The following is a 16,089-nucleotide window of genomic DNA, read 5'->3' as shown; positions in this document are numbered from 1 at the left end:
CAGTGTCCTGGGTTCATACACTTACAGATGGGTTACATGTAGCTTAAACAGATATGAGTAACCAGGCCACAGCTGCAGACTTGGTTCACCTCAGATACGAGCCTGGTAGATTCCAGAAAGATGAGGAAGTAACTTATTTGCTTTCCTGGAAAATAAACAAAAACCCCCACAACCCACTAACCTCCCAACTCTTTTTAAGAAGAAAATGTTCCAATTACTCTTTTTCTCAAAGGCTATGCATATTACCAATGGCAGAGGTCACATTTCAATTATATTCCCCTCGTGACTATTCACTAACATAATCATAACCAAGACTCGCATATTTGTTTTTAGAATGGGCAAAGCTGAAGTGACCTTTTAAGAATTGTTCAACGTCCATTCAGTTGTATGACAGTAACGTTTATTTTTGAAAAAAATATATCTTAATTTCTTACCCCGTGTGTTATACCAGTAATAGCATTCACTATTTTGTCTCACACTATTAAGACTTTTTGCTCTAAGAACATAATGAAGCAGTCAGTAAAGATTAGGCTTGTAAAACTTTATTCTGAAAATGAACTTCTCCCAATCCACTGAAGTACAGGAAAGCTAAAACACAATCCTAACTGACAGAGAAAAGCTCAGAGCTCCACTCTGAGTAAAACAATGGAATAACAACGTAACCAACTATGCTACTTAAATATCAAATTTCTCTTCACATATATTGTGTCCATGTTCTTCATAATCTTCTCTGGTTACTACCAAGTCCTCAAAATCGTCATTCTCAGAAATGAGCTTCCCACCTTCCCAAGAATAAGTAATAGGGCTGAAAAATGAACAAAACCACTGTCAATCTTGTGCAAGTTCATTTAAAATACAGTTCTTGGAAATCATCACTGCATGCTTTTATTTGACCATATCTATCAAAAATATATCACACCAGAAAAGACTGTTCTCAGATGATTTGGTTTTTTTTTTGACTGCTAAATGAAACCATCCAACTCCAGTCAAGCTTTGAGACAAAGTTTGAAACTTTGTCAGGGCTGACTTCTCATTTTATAAAAATTAAGTAACTTTTGGGAGGCAGGTAATAGAAATGTCTTCGTATTTTCTTTGCGTAGGTGACTATTATTTAATATTCAAAAATATTTTCTAATAATACTTTAAAAGGTAAAGATACTCTTTTGTATGACTGAAGACTACTTGTTTTGTCTCTACCATATATTCACTATCTACAAAGATGTTTTCAAGTCCTTGAAGTGCCTGTCTTAAAACTGACACATCAGCATTCATATACTAATAATTCTTTTAAGTAAAGGACTAAACTCTAATCGTGCATACTTATGTATCCACTTCTCTTGATGAGACTACAGTCTTAATGATCTATTTATAACACTCATCCTGGAAAGAACTGCTTGCGTGCTTAACTTTACTAGGCAATATACCAGACAAGCAGATGGTCTCTAGTACATTTCATTTCTCTGAAAATACAACAAATTAAAACAATCTTTCTTGAACAATTTTGGTTCACTCAGAGGGATTAATATAAATATTGTGTATCTTTTTATCAGCAAAAGAAGTCCTGCCTGATAGTTTGCTCAGTACAGTTTAGGACTTACTTTTCAGGGAGAACAACAGAAACATCATAGTCAGTTGGAGTGAGGCATCGCACTTCAGAATACACTCGATCTCTGAAGCCTGGAAAAAGTGTGTTTCCCCCAGTCAGAACTATGTTCTTGAAGAAGTGAGGCTGCATTTCTTTAAAATAAATAAAACCTGTAGTTAGAGACTAAGGATGTATTTAGAAATTACAATTTTCTTCCCCAGTTTTCTTATGAATTGGAAATGAGTTAAGAAATACATACAGAAGTCGTGATAATCTAGTGATCAACATCACAGTTGTATTCATTGCAAAATACAACTGATCAATCACCGTCTCTTCTTTAATTTCTAAAAATCAACATTGTCTTTTAATTGTATATTAAATTTCATGCCTACCAACACATTGTCCTTTCAAAATGAATTTTATTTTGTACTCTTAAAAATTGTACCATTTCATAGTCTCAACACCTCCATCCTTACATGACATCACAAAACCTATGAAAATGCTTGTAGTAGTAGTAACATTAACTACATCTATATAATCTGTAACATAAAGGCACTAATATTACTTCTGTCCCACACAGCAGTCAGAAAGGTTTTAGACTTTGATGCTTAAATGACTGATTTTGGCCAGGTTGAATTTTCTTTTACTGAAGAAAAATTTAAGGATATTCCATCACTTAAGACAGGCAGATCACATTAGTAATACAGTACACAGTGATTAACTGAAGCAAAAGTAGAAGCCTACCTAGGAACCACCACAAAGCTGTGTTTGCATAAGTGGGCATCTTACAGACAAGAATCAGTTCTAGGCTACGTGATACACACCAAAAGACAGAACAGTTCAGAACAGCCTAGCTGACATACTGAGAGTATTTAGCTTCTTATGGCTCTTTGGGTGCTAAAACAAATTTAAAATAAAATAACAACTTCCAAAACACTTCTAAAATTATACCTTCTGGTAAATTCTGAATAGAATCAACAATGGCTTCAGGAATTCCCATCTCTTGAATACCAATATCTGAAGGATGGAAGAGTATTTCTGGAACTGCAAATCTTTCATTTGTTAGACGAAGTATTTGTTCACCAGTTTTGTATTTTCCACTTAGCACCATCTCTTCCCTTGGCTAAATTAAAGACAGAAATAGTAAACACTGCTTTAGAAAAGAAGTTGTATTCTGGAGTATTCAGCTTTTTTTTCCCCGTGTACTATAGTGGTAAGCCATATATTCCACATTAAGTCACATTACCTATAAACCTTTTAATAATAACAATACATACTCCCGTATTCTATTTCAATTTATCAACGAATCAGCTGCAGATTTGCCCAATGCAAAATAAAATAAGTATGCACAAGAGTGATTAAATATTGGGACTGCTTTTGAAACTGAAACTATGGCCAACTAAAAAAAAACAAAAACAGGGTAACCTTAAAATTGTTGTCACCAGTATGAAGACTTTTCAGGCTCTTCTATTGCACAGCTTTGAGCTTTCTACTTACTGGCACACTTAGATGAAATTCAGATAGACTTACCAACACTTACCAAAGAGAAAACACATTTCAGCTTCACAAAAAGAATAACAGTGATACACAATAATTTAGAGTAGGTTTCATGACAGCGCAAGCATAGAAATCTGCAAGTGTTAGATAACAGGAGAAAATGCTATGCTAGAGAAGAAGTATTTCATTTTCATGTCAGCTTCCTAAGGAAATGAGTGACAAACTGTCTGCTTATCCTTCTTATCTCAGAGGCAAATTAGAGAACCTTCAGGTAACTGCATAGAATCCATTTTCTCTAGCAAATTTACAGATCTCAGAAGGTAGGAGAAACCTACCTCCAGCAGGAAAGGTAGCAAGAAATATCAAGTCAGCACATCAGATTACCAGGTAGCTACAGTAGTTGCAACCAGATTTAGCACAATACTGCACTGACAGCAATCTGAAATCTGAGGACAGCAAGTCAGTTCCTCTTGATGATTACGTTTGTATATATATTACAAGTTAGCATTAGTACATGTCAGTTACTATAAAGGAACATGCTTCAGGAAGAATGTAAGCTAAATGAATTCTCCATTTTAAGCAGCAGTTACAAAGTGTATGGAATCTTCATGAGAAACTCTAACGTTATTGTATCACAAAGCTTTCAGAAATAGATGACAACGCCTCTTGTCATTTTTCTACCAGAATAAGGAAAGAAGAGCTGGAGCTTTTGCCATCGTTCGGTTTTCAAAGCACACACAATATGCCTACAAGCATTTGAGCTAAAGATTTCATGCTGCAAATTAATACACCTCAGGATACTTGGCATTTTAAAAGTTTTACCTATTAACGCATAGAACAGAAAGAAGTTAAAATGCAGCAGTAGAGCAAAGGAAGTCTTTTTAACAAATAGGAACAGACCTGTGCAAAGGGAAGCAGTCCAAAAATACTTAAAAACTCTAACGTCAATACCTTACAAAATCCTTTTTTGATTGTGCTGAAGTCTGGCAAAACGTAATCTACCATTACAGTATTTTCCTCTCCTTTTAATCTGAAAAATAGTGTAAAATACAACAGAATAAAGAGCAAGTTCTAAATCCCCACATTTTTATACTGGTAACACTTCCTTTGACTTAACTTGAAAACTTTCTAATTAACAGCACATTTTCATTTGTTTGTACAAATCAATTATTGAGAAGTACCAAGTTTTACACTTAATAGCACTGCATACATACTTAGCTATCTCCATGTCCTTGTAAAAGTCTTGAGACACATAACACACATCTTCTTTTACTTGATTAATTACATGCGTTTCATCCATAACGTGTAACTGCCTGTGCAAAAACAAATAAACAAAAAAACCCAACGACCATATGAAACAGAATCTAAGTTTGACAACAGTTACAATTCTTAGCATTACCTGTCCAGTTTTTTATTGGAGATGGGTTACCAGTTTTCAAACTGCAGAAATCTAGCACTGCAGCACATCAGTCATCTGTCTGTCAGTCAGCTGTCTCAGAAAGTTTTAAGAACTTGTATCATTGTGAACATACAGGTTGTTTCAGCAACTTCAAAAGCGCTGGTACTGTGATCAATTAGGCTGTTTTTATAGTGACAATTTGAAGCTCAGGACAGCAGCTAGCTGACTGTAACAGACGACAGTTCCCTTTAAACAGTATTTAATCTAACATTCATAGAAAGAATATCTTTGCAAACTTGCTCATTTTACATTAAGTCTCACGCTTTACCTGTAAGAGATTATCTCCTTCAGATGGTTGGTTAACAGTTTTCCTCCAACGTTAATCCTACAGAGAAGAAGTAACACAAAGATTTTTGTTATCTTAAGCAGGGAGAGGGAGGTGATTGTCCCCCTTTACCCAGCTCTTGTGAGGCCCCATCTGGAGTACTGTGTCCAGGCCTGGGGCCCCCAGTACAAGAAAGACATGAAGCTCTTCGAGCGGGTCCAGAGGAGGGCCACTAAGATGATCAGAGGGCTGGAGCACTTCTCCTATGAGGAAAGGTTGAGGGAACTGGGCTTGTTTTAGCTTAGAGAAGAGAAGACTCTGGGGAGACCTCATTGCAGCCTTCCAATATTTGAAAGGAGCATACAAACAGGAGGGGAAACGGCTATTTACGATGGTGGATGGTGATAGGATGAGAGGGAATGGTAGGGGTGGTTTAGGTTAGATATTAGGAGGAAGTTTGTTACACAGATGGCGGTGACACACTGGAACAGGTTGCCCAAGGAAGTTGTGGATGCCCCATCCCTGGAGGCATCCAAGGCCAGGCTGGATGTGGCTCTGGGCAGCCTGGTCTGGTGGTTGGTGACCCTGCACATAGCAGGGGGGTTGAAACTCGATGATCATTGTGGTCCTTTTCAACCTAGGCCATTCTACGATACTAAGATGATTCTACATACAGCAAACAATTCTTCATAAAAAAAAATATATGTAATGCAGTTTACCTGATAATTGCTTCCTTCTTCTTTTTACTTCTACAATAAGGTACAATATGCGTAAAAGAATATCCGCTATCCACGATGATACAACACAGCTCAGATGGATTATCCCGGAAATACCTGTGCGCACTAAGAGCTCCAGCTGAAACACAGAAAACCTACTCAATATTTACATGAACACACACTTTTAGAATTTACACTGATATCAAAGTGCTTCAAATTTTAAATGCCTTTGTCAGACTTTCAAGAACTCAGAACAGAACACTACAACCAATGCATGAACTAATTTTGATAGCGCTAAGATCAACTATTGTATATTCCCACCCACCTCACTGCTTTTTTTTCTTTATCATGGATTCAAGTGCTTGCTCTATTTCTTCTCCTAAGGTCCAAACAGATTAACTGCAACATGATTGTTCAAGTCTATCTAAAGGGATATCCTATGTCTAATGATGCATTTCATGACAACAATGCTGCATTTTATTTGCTAATACAAAACAAGATTTTAAAAAAACCATCACCATTCCTAAAAGAAGAAAGTCTTCACACAAACCCTTGGATGACTTTCTCAAATGCTTTTCTTATTTCAAAATATATTAATGATCTCTGCCACCTTTCTCTCCTCTTAGATTTCCTTTAAATGAATTTAAAAGAATGACGCTCTTAAAGAAGTAGTCTGGGAGAATGCCTAATCCAGTTTGAATACACCTACTATCATATTACTCAGGAAGGAAACAAAGCAATTTGTGCACATGCATGTATGCATTCATATTTACTTATTTTCAGGTTTAAGCTTTCAAGTGTATAAATGTGAATTAGAATGGGATATACTCACCATTTACTCTAAGAACTGCTTGAAACTGATATTCTTCAAATAGGATTTCATTCATTGATTCTTGTATTGAACTGAAGTTAAAATAAGGTTCAGTGATAATAATATTGGTATCTACAAAATCCACCTATGAAAAACACACAAAAATTGCTATTACTTTCAGGGAGACCTCACTGTGGTCCTCCCGTATTTAAAGCGAGCTTATGAACAGGAGGAAAACAGACTTTTTACATAATCTGACAGTGACAGAACAAGGCAGAATGGTTTTAAACTAAAAGGGAGATTTAGATTATATATTAGGAGGAAATAATTTACTCAGAGGGTGGTGAGGCAGTGGAACGTGTTGCCCAGAGAAGTTATGGATGCTGCAACCCTGCAATTGTTCAAGGCCAGGCTGGATGAGGCCCTGGGTACCCTGAGCTGGTGAGAGGCAGCCCTGCCCACGGCAGGGAGTTGGAACCACATCATCTTTAGGTCATTCTGAACTAAGCCATTCTGTGATTCTATGCTACGTTTTACAGCAATTGAAAACTATGTACATTTAGATACACAATTATAGTTTGCCATATCCATTAGCAGTAACTAGGCTTATTACGTTCTACTTTTTTTCTTTTCTTTTTAAGGAATTTATGAGCAGTGACACATTCGTGGGTTAAAATATAATAGAAGGGAGAACCTTCATTATGTACTCTGTTCCCTTTACCATCCTTAACATTATATTGCATTTTAAAGAGAAACACGTAGAGAACACTACAATACTCAAGTAAGATACTACCAACTAAAGAAAACCATCTCTTCAACAGCTTAGCATTTAATCAAGATGAAATTCCACACCAAGTAGTGAACTCTGGCCAGACGAACAAAAGATCCTGGACTTTCCACATTTACTGGTTCCTTGAATTCAACAGTGAAAACTTTACAGAGTTTTTCTTCACCATACCTACATATGGCCCCTATATCTCTAAGGCCTTTACTCACAAAAAGGGATTTAAAAAAACAAAAATTCTTCTTAAAATTGTGACTGAATGGAATTCTAGGTCCAAAATTTAAATGAAAGCTGAATATGAAAATCCAGTACTATGTCTTTTTAAGTACAGAGACTAAACATTATGGGACATGATTTTCATTCTGAGTACAATTCTACTCTCCTAAGTCTCACAAAAATAAAAACACTCCAAGTTTCAGCTTAAATAACAATACAGCATTTTTTATAAGAAAAAAAAAGAGCAGCCTTACTACACTTCTTGGGCTAAATCTAGTTGGTGTCACAAATAAGAAAAATCACATTTCAGATATTTATACTTTATTTATTTAGCTGGCAGAAAACTGTTAGCCTAAGATAGACTTAATTCACATAATTTGGACCACTGACCTAGTTCATTATTCTCCTTCACATCAACAGCTCCTTAATCTCTAAACCACACCGTATCTGCCTATAATGATTTTTTTTTAATTAACTCGAACTCTTAATTAGACTGACATGAATTTAACATTAACATATGTAGATTGTACTCGGTATGGATACACACAAAACTGAAAGCACCGAATGTTTTTCAAACTCCTACACCAAAGCTCAAAATCATAATTTCCTTAACTAAAAAAGATAATAAATAAAAAATATCCCTGTGATTTCTAAAAGAAGTCATTTTCAAAGAAAAAACGAAGCTCCCCAGTTTTATTTAATAGTTGTTGCCTTTACAGTAAATCTCGCAGTGAATATACAGCCTATAGAAATTGATAATTAAGCAAACAAACAAAGGAGGGTCTTACTTGATACATTTCTTTTCCAAAGAGATAATCCCAAACCTGTCTCTGAACATCCCAGTTTACCAAATAACCCTGTAGAAATTCGGGGGGAAAAAAAAAATCGATTAGAAAATACATTTAACACAACTATTAGAAAAAAAAGATTTAGAAAATACCATTTTACTTTATTTTTTAAAAACAATTACCACAGATCTAAAAATCTCAAGTGAACCTGATAGGCTACCAGCACAAATGGAGATTTAAGAGGAAAAATTTCTAAATTCTTACAATTCTATGCCAAGGAATAAACGCTACATAAAAAAGAAGAATGTTACCATCATCTTCTATTGATATGTTAACTACTACCTTAAAAAAAGAAGGCAGGTTCATATATGCAGTATTCTCTTTGACAGAAAGGAATACTGGTAGGGAGCAGGGATGTCTATGATACCATGGTATACCCTGCAGCTGCGGCCTGTTGTGTGAAACATGTTCCATTAAGCACTAATTCCCCATGGCTGTAATGCCAGATTGGGGTTAATTTACTCACTTTCTGAAAAGGGAGAATGTAGAAGAGGCCGGAGGGGTCTTTGATTTCATCTAGTTGATTTGCTGTGAAGGTTTTCAGGCGTGCAGTCTTGGATCGGAACTGGCAGTTGGGAATGACGCTGGAAGAAACACAGACATTCCCTACACCTCACAGGTGAGACACGAGTTGTCTTTCCACATCACTTTCACAGCAGCATGCTTTCAATGAAACATTTGCAGCCACGCATGAAGCCATTTATCGATACAGGCTAACGAGAAAATCTTGCAGTTACTCAGTGGTGAGAGCTACGGGTGTCCCATCCCTGAAGGCGCTCAGGGCCAGTCTGTACGGCACGCTGGGCAGCCTAAGCAGGTGCGTGGCAGCCCTGCCCACAGCAGGAGGTCGGAACTGAATGAGCCGTAAGGTCCCTTACAACCTCAGCCGCTCTGTAACTCATCAGCCCGCAGCTCGCAGCGCCCGCGCGGCCGAAGGGAGGCGGAAGGGGCGTGGCCGACACGCGCCGCAGGGGCGGCACCCACCGCGGCCGCAGGGGCGGGGCCGGGCAGCGCGGCGGCGGGAGCGGGCGGTGGGGAACGCGAGGGGCTGAGTCGCCCACGCCGAGGTGAGCGGGGAGCGACCGGAAACGAAGGGACAGCGCCAGCGCCGCCGCGCAACCTTACCTGACGTGCGCGTGGCTGTAGCCGATCTTGGCGTTGTAGGCGCCGTTATCCAGCACCAGCGTCGCCATGCTCCCCACGGCGCCACGGCCGCCGCCGTCCCAATATTGATCCGCCACCGCCGTGGATCGCTATGGTTACCATAGAGCGGAGGTGCAGCGCGCGCGCGCGTTGCTTGACGGGACGCAGGAGTGCCGCGGGGACCGCCTTCGCCGCCGGACGTTCGCCGCTCACGTGATGCCGGCGACGCTCGAGGAGCCGCCGAGCCCGGCGATTGGTCAGACGCCACCCGGAAGCGCTCGCTACGGGAGGTGACGCGCGTCAGCCCGCCCAACCGTCCCCGGCAGCTCCAGTGCGCCTGCGTCAGCGTCACTCCCAACCCCGCCTTCTCCCGCTCTGCGGCTCGCCACAGCGGCCCCCGGCGGCAGCAGTGGGCAGGGCGCTTTGCTACATACGAGCTCCTGGTCTAACAGTTGGTCGTGCCATCAGTTAATGGCCTGTATTAGATTCAGGGTTAGGTTTTTTTGTTGTTGGAAAAATCATTGATCAGGGCTCAGATCAACAGACCCATGGAAATTCACACATAGAGCTGCCCATGCAGCCACCCCTTCTTTCCTTCTCAGGTGACGTTTATTTCCCCCTGCACAGGGCTCAATGCAGATGCATCAAGAGCAAAGAGCAAGATGAAGGAATCTTTCATAGCTGTGTCTTAAAGGGCAAAGTAGCTGGGAAGAGTAAGCCTCTCTTTGCTGCTTATATTGAGGCCACAGCTGATGACACTCTCATAAGTGGCATTCTTCACATTTGGTTGCCTTCCTCTATTGAATAAAGGAATCATTCTTTGGGTGTTGTATCAAGCATCAGCTCCACATAGCAGTACTCCAAAATGCAGGAGCCTTCTGGCACTCATCTGCTTGAAAACATGGGATTATGATGTGGAAAAAAAAAAAATCAGTCCAAAGTCTAATAAACACAGTGTGGGAATATTCTGCTACTAACTTCTGTCAGGTTCTAAAACACCAGGTATTCTGCTCTAAGCAAGATAAGCGGGGCTTCTTATCACACACCCTTGGGGGTGAAGGGCTGATTTGTGCCTTTTCTTCCAAGGAGCGTGTTCCAAAATGCAAGGGAGAAGGTGAGTTCATGACTCAGATTAACCATGCTGGGTAGGAGTATTTCAGCTTTCTCATTCTGATCGTCTTGCCCTCTGCCAGACCTAGGTGGGCAAAACATTTGAAAGGGAGCACACGCAAGGATCTTGCTTTCCTTCCCCTTAATAAGTCTCTCAAAGTAATATAACGAGGTCACTATTACACAAGTGACTGATTTTTAAATGCTTGGGAAAAAAAAAGTCAATTGGAAGAATTCATCTCCTGACCTCTTTCTTCATTTGTTACTGCTTCATATCTGATGTGAAGGTCCTTGGATTTTTTGGTTCGTTGCACATAAATAATTTACATGTGCACAAGAAGCAAAGAAATTAGTGTCTGATGTATTTTCTCTGCAGCTCTAGACTACATTCTAGAGCCAGTCAGACATCTTTCTTAAAGAGATCACATCTGAAAAACCTGGCAGTTTTACCATTCTTCTTGCTATTTCTGACTAATATTTACTATTGGAGCTCCTGGCTGGCCACCAATGAAATTTCTTCAAGATATCTTTCCTGAATTAAGTAGCTCCAGAGAAGAGGCTTGCCGAGTGAACAAAGCTATTACAGATCATTTAATTAACTGTCTTGGAAATTTTGCCACAGCATGAGAACTTATTCTCTTGAGACAATCATAACCTGTAGGCTTCATAACAACTATGGAAATCACCTGGAGAACATGATTTTAGAAGTCTGAGAGCTTGAGTAACTGCCAAGACATTCTGCTTAATGAAAATGCTAGACTGGAGCCAGTAACATGCTCTCACAGCCCAGAAAGCCAAGCACATCCTGGGCTGCACCGGGGCCATGGCCAGCAGGGAGAGGGAGGTGATCCTGCCCCTCTGTGCTGGTGAAGCCTCACCTGGAGTACTGCATCCAGATACAGAGTCTTCAGGATAGGAGAAACATGGACCTGTTGGAGCATGTCTGGAGAAGGGCCACAGACACGATCCAAGGGACGGAACACCTCTGTGAGAATAGGCTGATAGAACTGGGGCCAGAAGCTGTGCCTATGCAGTTCTTCATCTTGCTAGCAAGGCTAAGTTTATTGCTGGTGGGATTGTTAGTTTGCTTGGTGCATAATTTTGAAATGATCTAGGGGATCCTGGAGAGAAACAAATTGCTTCTTGTGGCTAGAAATGAGCATTACTTTGAAAGAGAGCTGTAACACAATGGAAAGCATAACAAGGACATCAAAACAGAAAGATCCCAGGCTGCAGCAAACAAGGATTCACTCAAACACAACAACCAAAAGAAGCAAGGAGAAATAAGCTACTTATCTCTAGAAAGCCTCAAATATGGAGGGACCTCCAGAAAGATACCTTTGCCTCCGCTGCCAACCCTTAAATGAGGTCGGGGGAGGGGTGGAGCCAGGACCCACCCCTTCTGGTCACTCAGGTGCACTGCATGCACCTGAGCACCCCTGGATTGTCTCTGCCTTCCTGCCAGGTGCTCAGTCACTGCTTCAAGCTGTGACTTAGCATTTCTGCTACATGAGGTATAAATAGATGTCTTACTGGGCTCATCAAAGTGACTGTACTGCAAAAGAAAGGGAATACTGGAGTTTATCTGGAAAATTTAAAGCAACTTCAAACACTCTGTGGGTGAGATTTCAGACCACTTGCAGCTCTGGTGCTTGGGAAGCACATGAAGTGCTCATTGACAGCAGATATTAATGCATGCCTGCAAATTAGCATTTTATCTAGATGAATCTTTACTACATATCAAAGCATTTATTATTGCTATTGCACGTTACGTCTTTTAGCTGTGCTTTGTAACAGCTTTTCAAAGAAACTCAACCCAGTGCTAGTCTCTGAGGGTGCAGGGAGTGGACTGGGTGCACTAGGTGAGGGGCAGGTCATGTGGCCTACAGGAGACATGCTTCATGGAGCAGCAAAGGGAGACGCTGCAGCTGAGGCACAGAGACGTGCCTTAGTCTACTATCTCATCATCAGTAGGGGAGAGTGAAGAATGCAGAGAGTGGTACCCAGAGAGTAGTGGTGAATGGAGTTAAATCCACCTGGTGACTGATTAGGAGTAGTGTTCCCCAGGGAGTGGTACTAAGGCCAGGCCTGTTTAATATTTTTACTGATGATCTGGACAAGGAGATTGACTGCATCCTCAGTAAATCTACAGGTAACACCAAGTTGTAAGGAAGTATTAATCTGCATGAGAGTAGCAATTTGAGGGATTGGGATAGGCTGGATCAATGGGCTGAGGCCAAATGCATGAGGTTCAACAAGACCATGTGTGGGGTCCTGTACTTTGGTCACAACAATCCCAGGCAATTCTACTTGCTTGGGGAAGAGTGGCTGGAAAGCTGTGTGGAGGAAAAAGATCTGAAGGTACTGATCAACATGAACCAGCAGTGTGCCTAGGTGGCCACAAAGGCCAGTGGCATCTTGGCTTATATCAGCAATAGTGCAGCTAGCAGGAGCAGGGAGGTGACCGTTCCTCTGTACTCAGCCTGGTGAGGCTGCACCTCAAGTGCTATGCTCAGTTTTGGGCCCCTCACTACAAGAAAGACATGGAGGTCCAGGAGCGTGTTCAGAGTAGGTTAATGAAGCCATGAAGGGTCTGGAGCACAGATGGCGAGTGGCTGAGGGAACTGGGGTTGTTTGATCTGGAGCTGATGAGGCTCAGGGGAAACCTCGTTGCTCTCTACAACAACTTGAAAGGAGGTTGGAGGTGAGTTGGGGGTCGGCCTCTTCTCCTAGGTAAGAGTGATGAGAGGGAATGGCCTCAAGTTGTGCCAGAGAGCGTTCAGGGTGGATATTAGGAAAACCTCTGAAGGAGTGGTGCTGTACTGGACCAGGCTGCCCAGAGGGGCGGTTGAGTCACTGTTCCTGGAGGTGTTCGAGAAACATGTAGATGTGGCACTGAGGGACGTAGTTATTGGGTATGGTTGGGATGGGCTGACGGTCGGATTAGGTGATTTTAGCAGTCTTTTCCAACCTTAATGACTCTATGAACGGGCTGCAGTACGGGCTACGGGGAGCAAAGGCTGCGGGCGCCGAGGGGAGGCGGTAACAGCGGGGTCCGCCTCTCCCCGCGCGGGGCGGTGGCTCCGTCCCGCCCCCCCGTCACTAGGCGATAGTGCAGCCAAGATGGCGGTGGGCACCGAGCGAGCGTGAGTGGCGGCTGCGGATCCTCCGCTCCCCGCGGTCTCCCCGCCTCGGGCTGGGGAAGGCGGAGGGATGAGGCGCGTTCCCGCACCGGGCCGGTCGTGGTGAGCGGTGCGTACCGGCGGGCGCCATGGCGGGGATCATCAAGAAGCAGATCCTGAAGCATCTCTCCAGGTCAGCTCGGCGCCGGGGTGGGCTGAGGTGCGCGGGGGAGCAGCGGCGGCTCCTGGCTGTGGAGAGGGCCCGGTGCGGGGCGTAGGGGCCGTGCGTGGGGCTGTCCCGCCGTGACACGCGTGGAAACGGCCGCTGCTCCCGGCCCGGAGTCGGCCCGGCGTGCCTGGCGCAAAGAGGAGTCCCCCGGTGAGTCGCCGCCGCGCAGGCAGTGCCGCACGCAGCCCGGGCGGGCGCACGGAGCGTGGCGGTCCGTCTGCCGCCGGGAGCGGGGCGGGCGTCCCCGCAGAGCGGGCCGCCACAGCCGAGCTTGTGCCGGCTGAGGCCGGATGGTATCAGGGGTCCGTGCCGCTGTGCGGAGCGGTGAGAGCGCTCGTGCGTCTGCCGGGGAGCGTGATGTTGCACGGGCCTCCTGCTCGAGGGCAGAGATGGCAGTGCTGTGACATTTTGTGGCTGTACGTGAAAGTTGGGGAAACTCCGCAAAATACCTCGAGTATGCGATTTTAAAACGACGTAATGAAATCTCTTCCATTTTGTAAAGACAGGCAACAGCCTTTTAGGTACCTCACCTATACCTCACGCTGCAGCATTGTTATTCTTGAGGATTTACTTTTATAAATGATCTGTTACCTGAAAAGTTGATCCCATGCTGCTTTGCTTGTGTTTTTTCGAAATGTTTCATTCTAATTCCATGGGGTATTTCTGATGTGTGTTTTTCATTAACGCTAATAGAGACCCAAGGCAAATACAGCAATTGTCATTTGACAAATCTGTCGATGGTGCCCAAAGAAAACAAAATTCTCATTCTGAATCCTTTGCCATCTATCTCTTAAAGGTGTTGCATCAAGCAATAGTAATATAATGTAACTCCTCCACCTTATTCGTGAGGTTTCTGTAGATGGGAATGCTGATGAGGAAACCTTTTCACAAGATGATAACTGAGCACAGTGAGAATGGAAATGCAGTGCTAAGATGTCATCTGCCTGGAGTGAGCTTTCTCATCTGGAGTGTGCCTGGAATCAGCGCACTTAATTGGTTGACAGAGTTCACTTCCTGTAGTGCTGACAGCACGCTGTATGGAGAGCAAAGGGAGCTGCGAAGTGAGTCGGTCTCAGTGCCAAAATGTGCCTCATAACCGGGCATGAGTAACTCGAGCTGCTTCTTGTCTGGTTTGTGAAATAAGCAGCTTTCAAGTCAGCAGATTTTTTTTATTTTTTAATGGTGATGAATCTGTGTGTTTTCATGTGGGATGTGATGATGTTGATTCAGTGAGACTGCTGTAATTGATTGCTGCGAGTTTTGGCATTTTTAAAAAGCTTATGGGATATATCTAACGATCTGAGGTTTGCAGTTTGAAACTGAGGCTCCTGAGCCACACTGCACAATATTAAAGTAGTAAAACACAAACCTGGTTATTAACGCCCTTATTATGGGTGTTCTTAGTCCTGTGATCAGATAATATCTTTCTTCTTGCAGAACTGGTGCTTCAGTGATTGCACAAGATGCACAAGAGAACAAATTCAGGTGGCTTTTTAAATGTTGAGGATTTGTTTTTTGAACAAAAGTGACAGTCTTGTTCTTTATTTGGGGCTTTTCTCTGATATCATAAGAATGTGCTTTGTGCATTGTTTGATTTCAGTCTGGAGCAAAAGACATCAGGAGGCTCCTGTAACGCAGACGGTGACAAAGGATACTTTCACTTCGAATTCTGCCACTGTTTGGTTCCTGCTCTGCAGTTCTCATAGTTCCTCAAAACTGATGCCCTTCTGCCACCTTCAGCGAGGCAGGTGTTAGTGTCAGGGTTGACATGTCCTGGTAAAAGTCTGCATATAATAAAGGCAGAGTGGAAAAGAATTATCCAGTTATCCAGATGTGCTTTCATCTCTGTTTCCTCTCTTTTTATTCTGTTTTTAGTGACGAAATTTTGAACAAAACCAAGTATAGTTTTTACTTCAGATAACAAATAGAAGAGATGAACTTGCACCTCCAGTTACAGTTCTGTACTTTCCTTTTTCTGTCACATATCACAGAATGGTTGAGGTTGGAAGTGACCTGGATAGCATATCAACCAGCCCTTCCCTACAGATCATTGATTAAGCAGTATTTACAATGGAGATTGCTGCAGTATCTGCCATCACGTATTAGTGCTTTTCAGCTTTCTTATAGCTGTCTGGGTACTGTCTATGTGAAGTTAAAAGTGTATCTTGTCTCATTCAGTTGTGTAGTTTCCATTTAGGAGTTTACAGTTCTTTTAGATGCATGAATGGACGCTGGGAAGTGAAGCAGCCTTACCCTGCAGAGGGATCTGGGTAGACTGAATCGATAGGCTGAGGCTAATCGCAT

The 16,089-nt window shown here is 42.5% G+C and overlaps 2 protein-coding genes across 4 annotated transcripts in view; one reads left to right on the top strand and one right to left on the bottom strand.

The window, feature by feature from the left end:
* Window positions 1-526: 526 nt before the first annotated feature.
* ACTR6 (ARP6 actin-related protein 6 homolog) lies at window positions 527-9,531 on the bottom strand. Its single transcript, NM_204637.2, has 11 exons — window positions 9,307-9,531; window positions 8,648-8,765; window positions 8,122-8,190; window positions 6,355-6,478; window positions 5,526-5,661; window positions 4,810-4,866; window positions 4,297-4,395; window positions 4,034-4,112; window positions 2,537-2,708; window positions 1,599-1,737; window positions 527-805 (listed from the first exon to the last, which is right to left on the bottom strand). Exons 1-11 carry the CDS (start codon window positions 9,372-9,374, stop codon window positions 676-678), a joined length of 1,191 nt encoding a protein of 396 aa, NP_989968.1. The 5' UTR covers window positions 9,375-9,531; the 3' UTR covers window positions 527-675.
* A 4,007-nt stretch (window positions 9,532-13,538) lies between these two features.
* UHRF1BP1L (UHRF1 binding protein 1 like) overlaps window positions 13,539-16,089 on the top strand; it is a 54,266-nt gene continuing 51,715 nt past the window's right edge. For all 3 annotated transcript variants that reach the window (XM_046899011.1, XM_416170.8, XM_046899015.1), the window contains exon 1: window positions 13,539-13,749. Coding sequence is in view for 2 of the 3 variants with exons in the window: in XM_416170.8 (XP_416170.2) it covers window positions 13,706-13,749 (44 nt within the window). In the remaining variant the exon portion in view is untranslated. The remainder of the gene's footprint in view (window positions 13,750-16,089) is intronic.

The sequence above is a fragment of the Gallus gallus genome, chromosome 1, assembly GCF_016699485.2.
Source record: "Gallus gallus isolate bGalGal1 chromosome 1, bGalGal1.mat.broiler.GRCg7b, whole genome shotgun sequence".
Lineage (NCBI taxonomy): Eukaryota > Metazoa > Chordata > Aves > Galliformes > Phasianidae > Gallus > Gallus gallus.
Note: the sequence above shows the minus strand (reverse complement) of the source record. Positions and strands in the feature narration are given on the sequence as shown.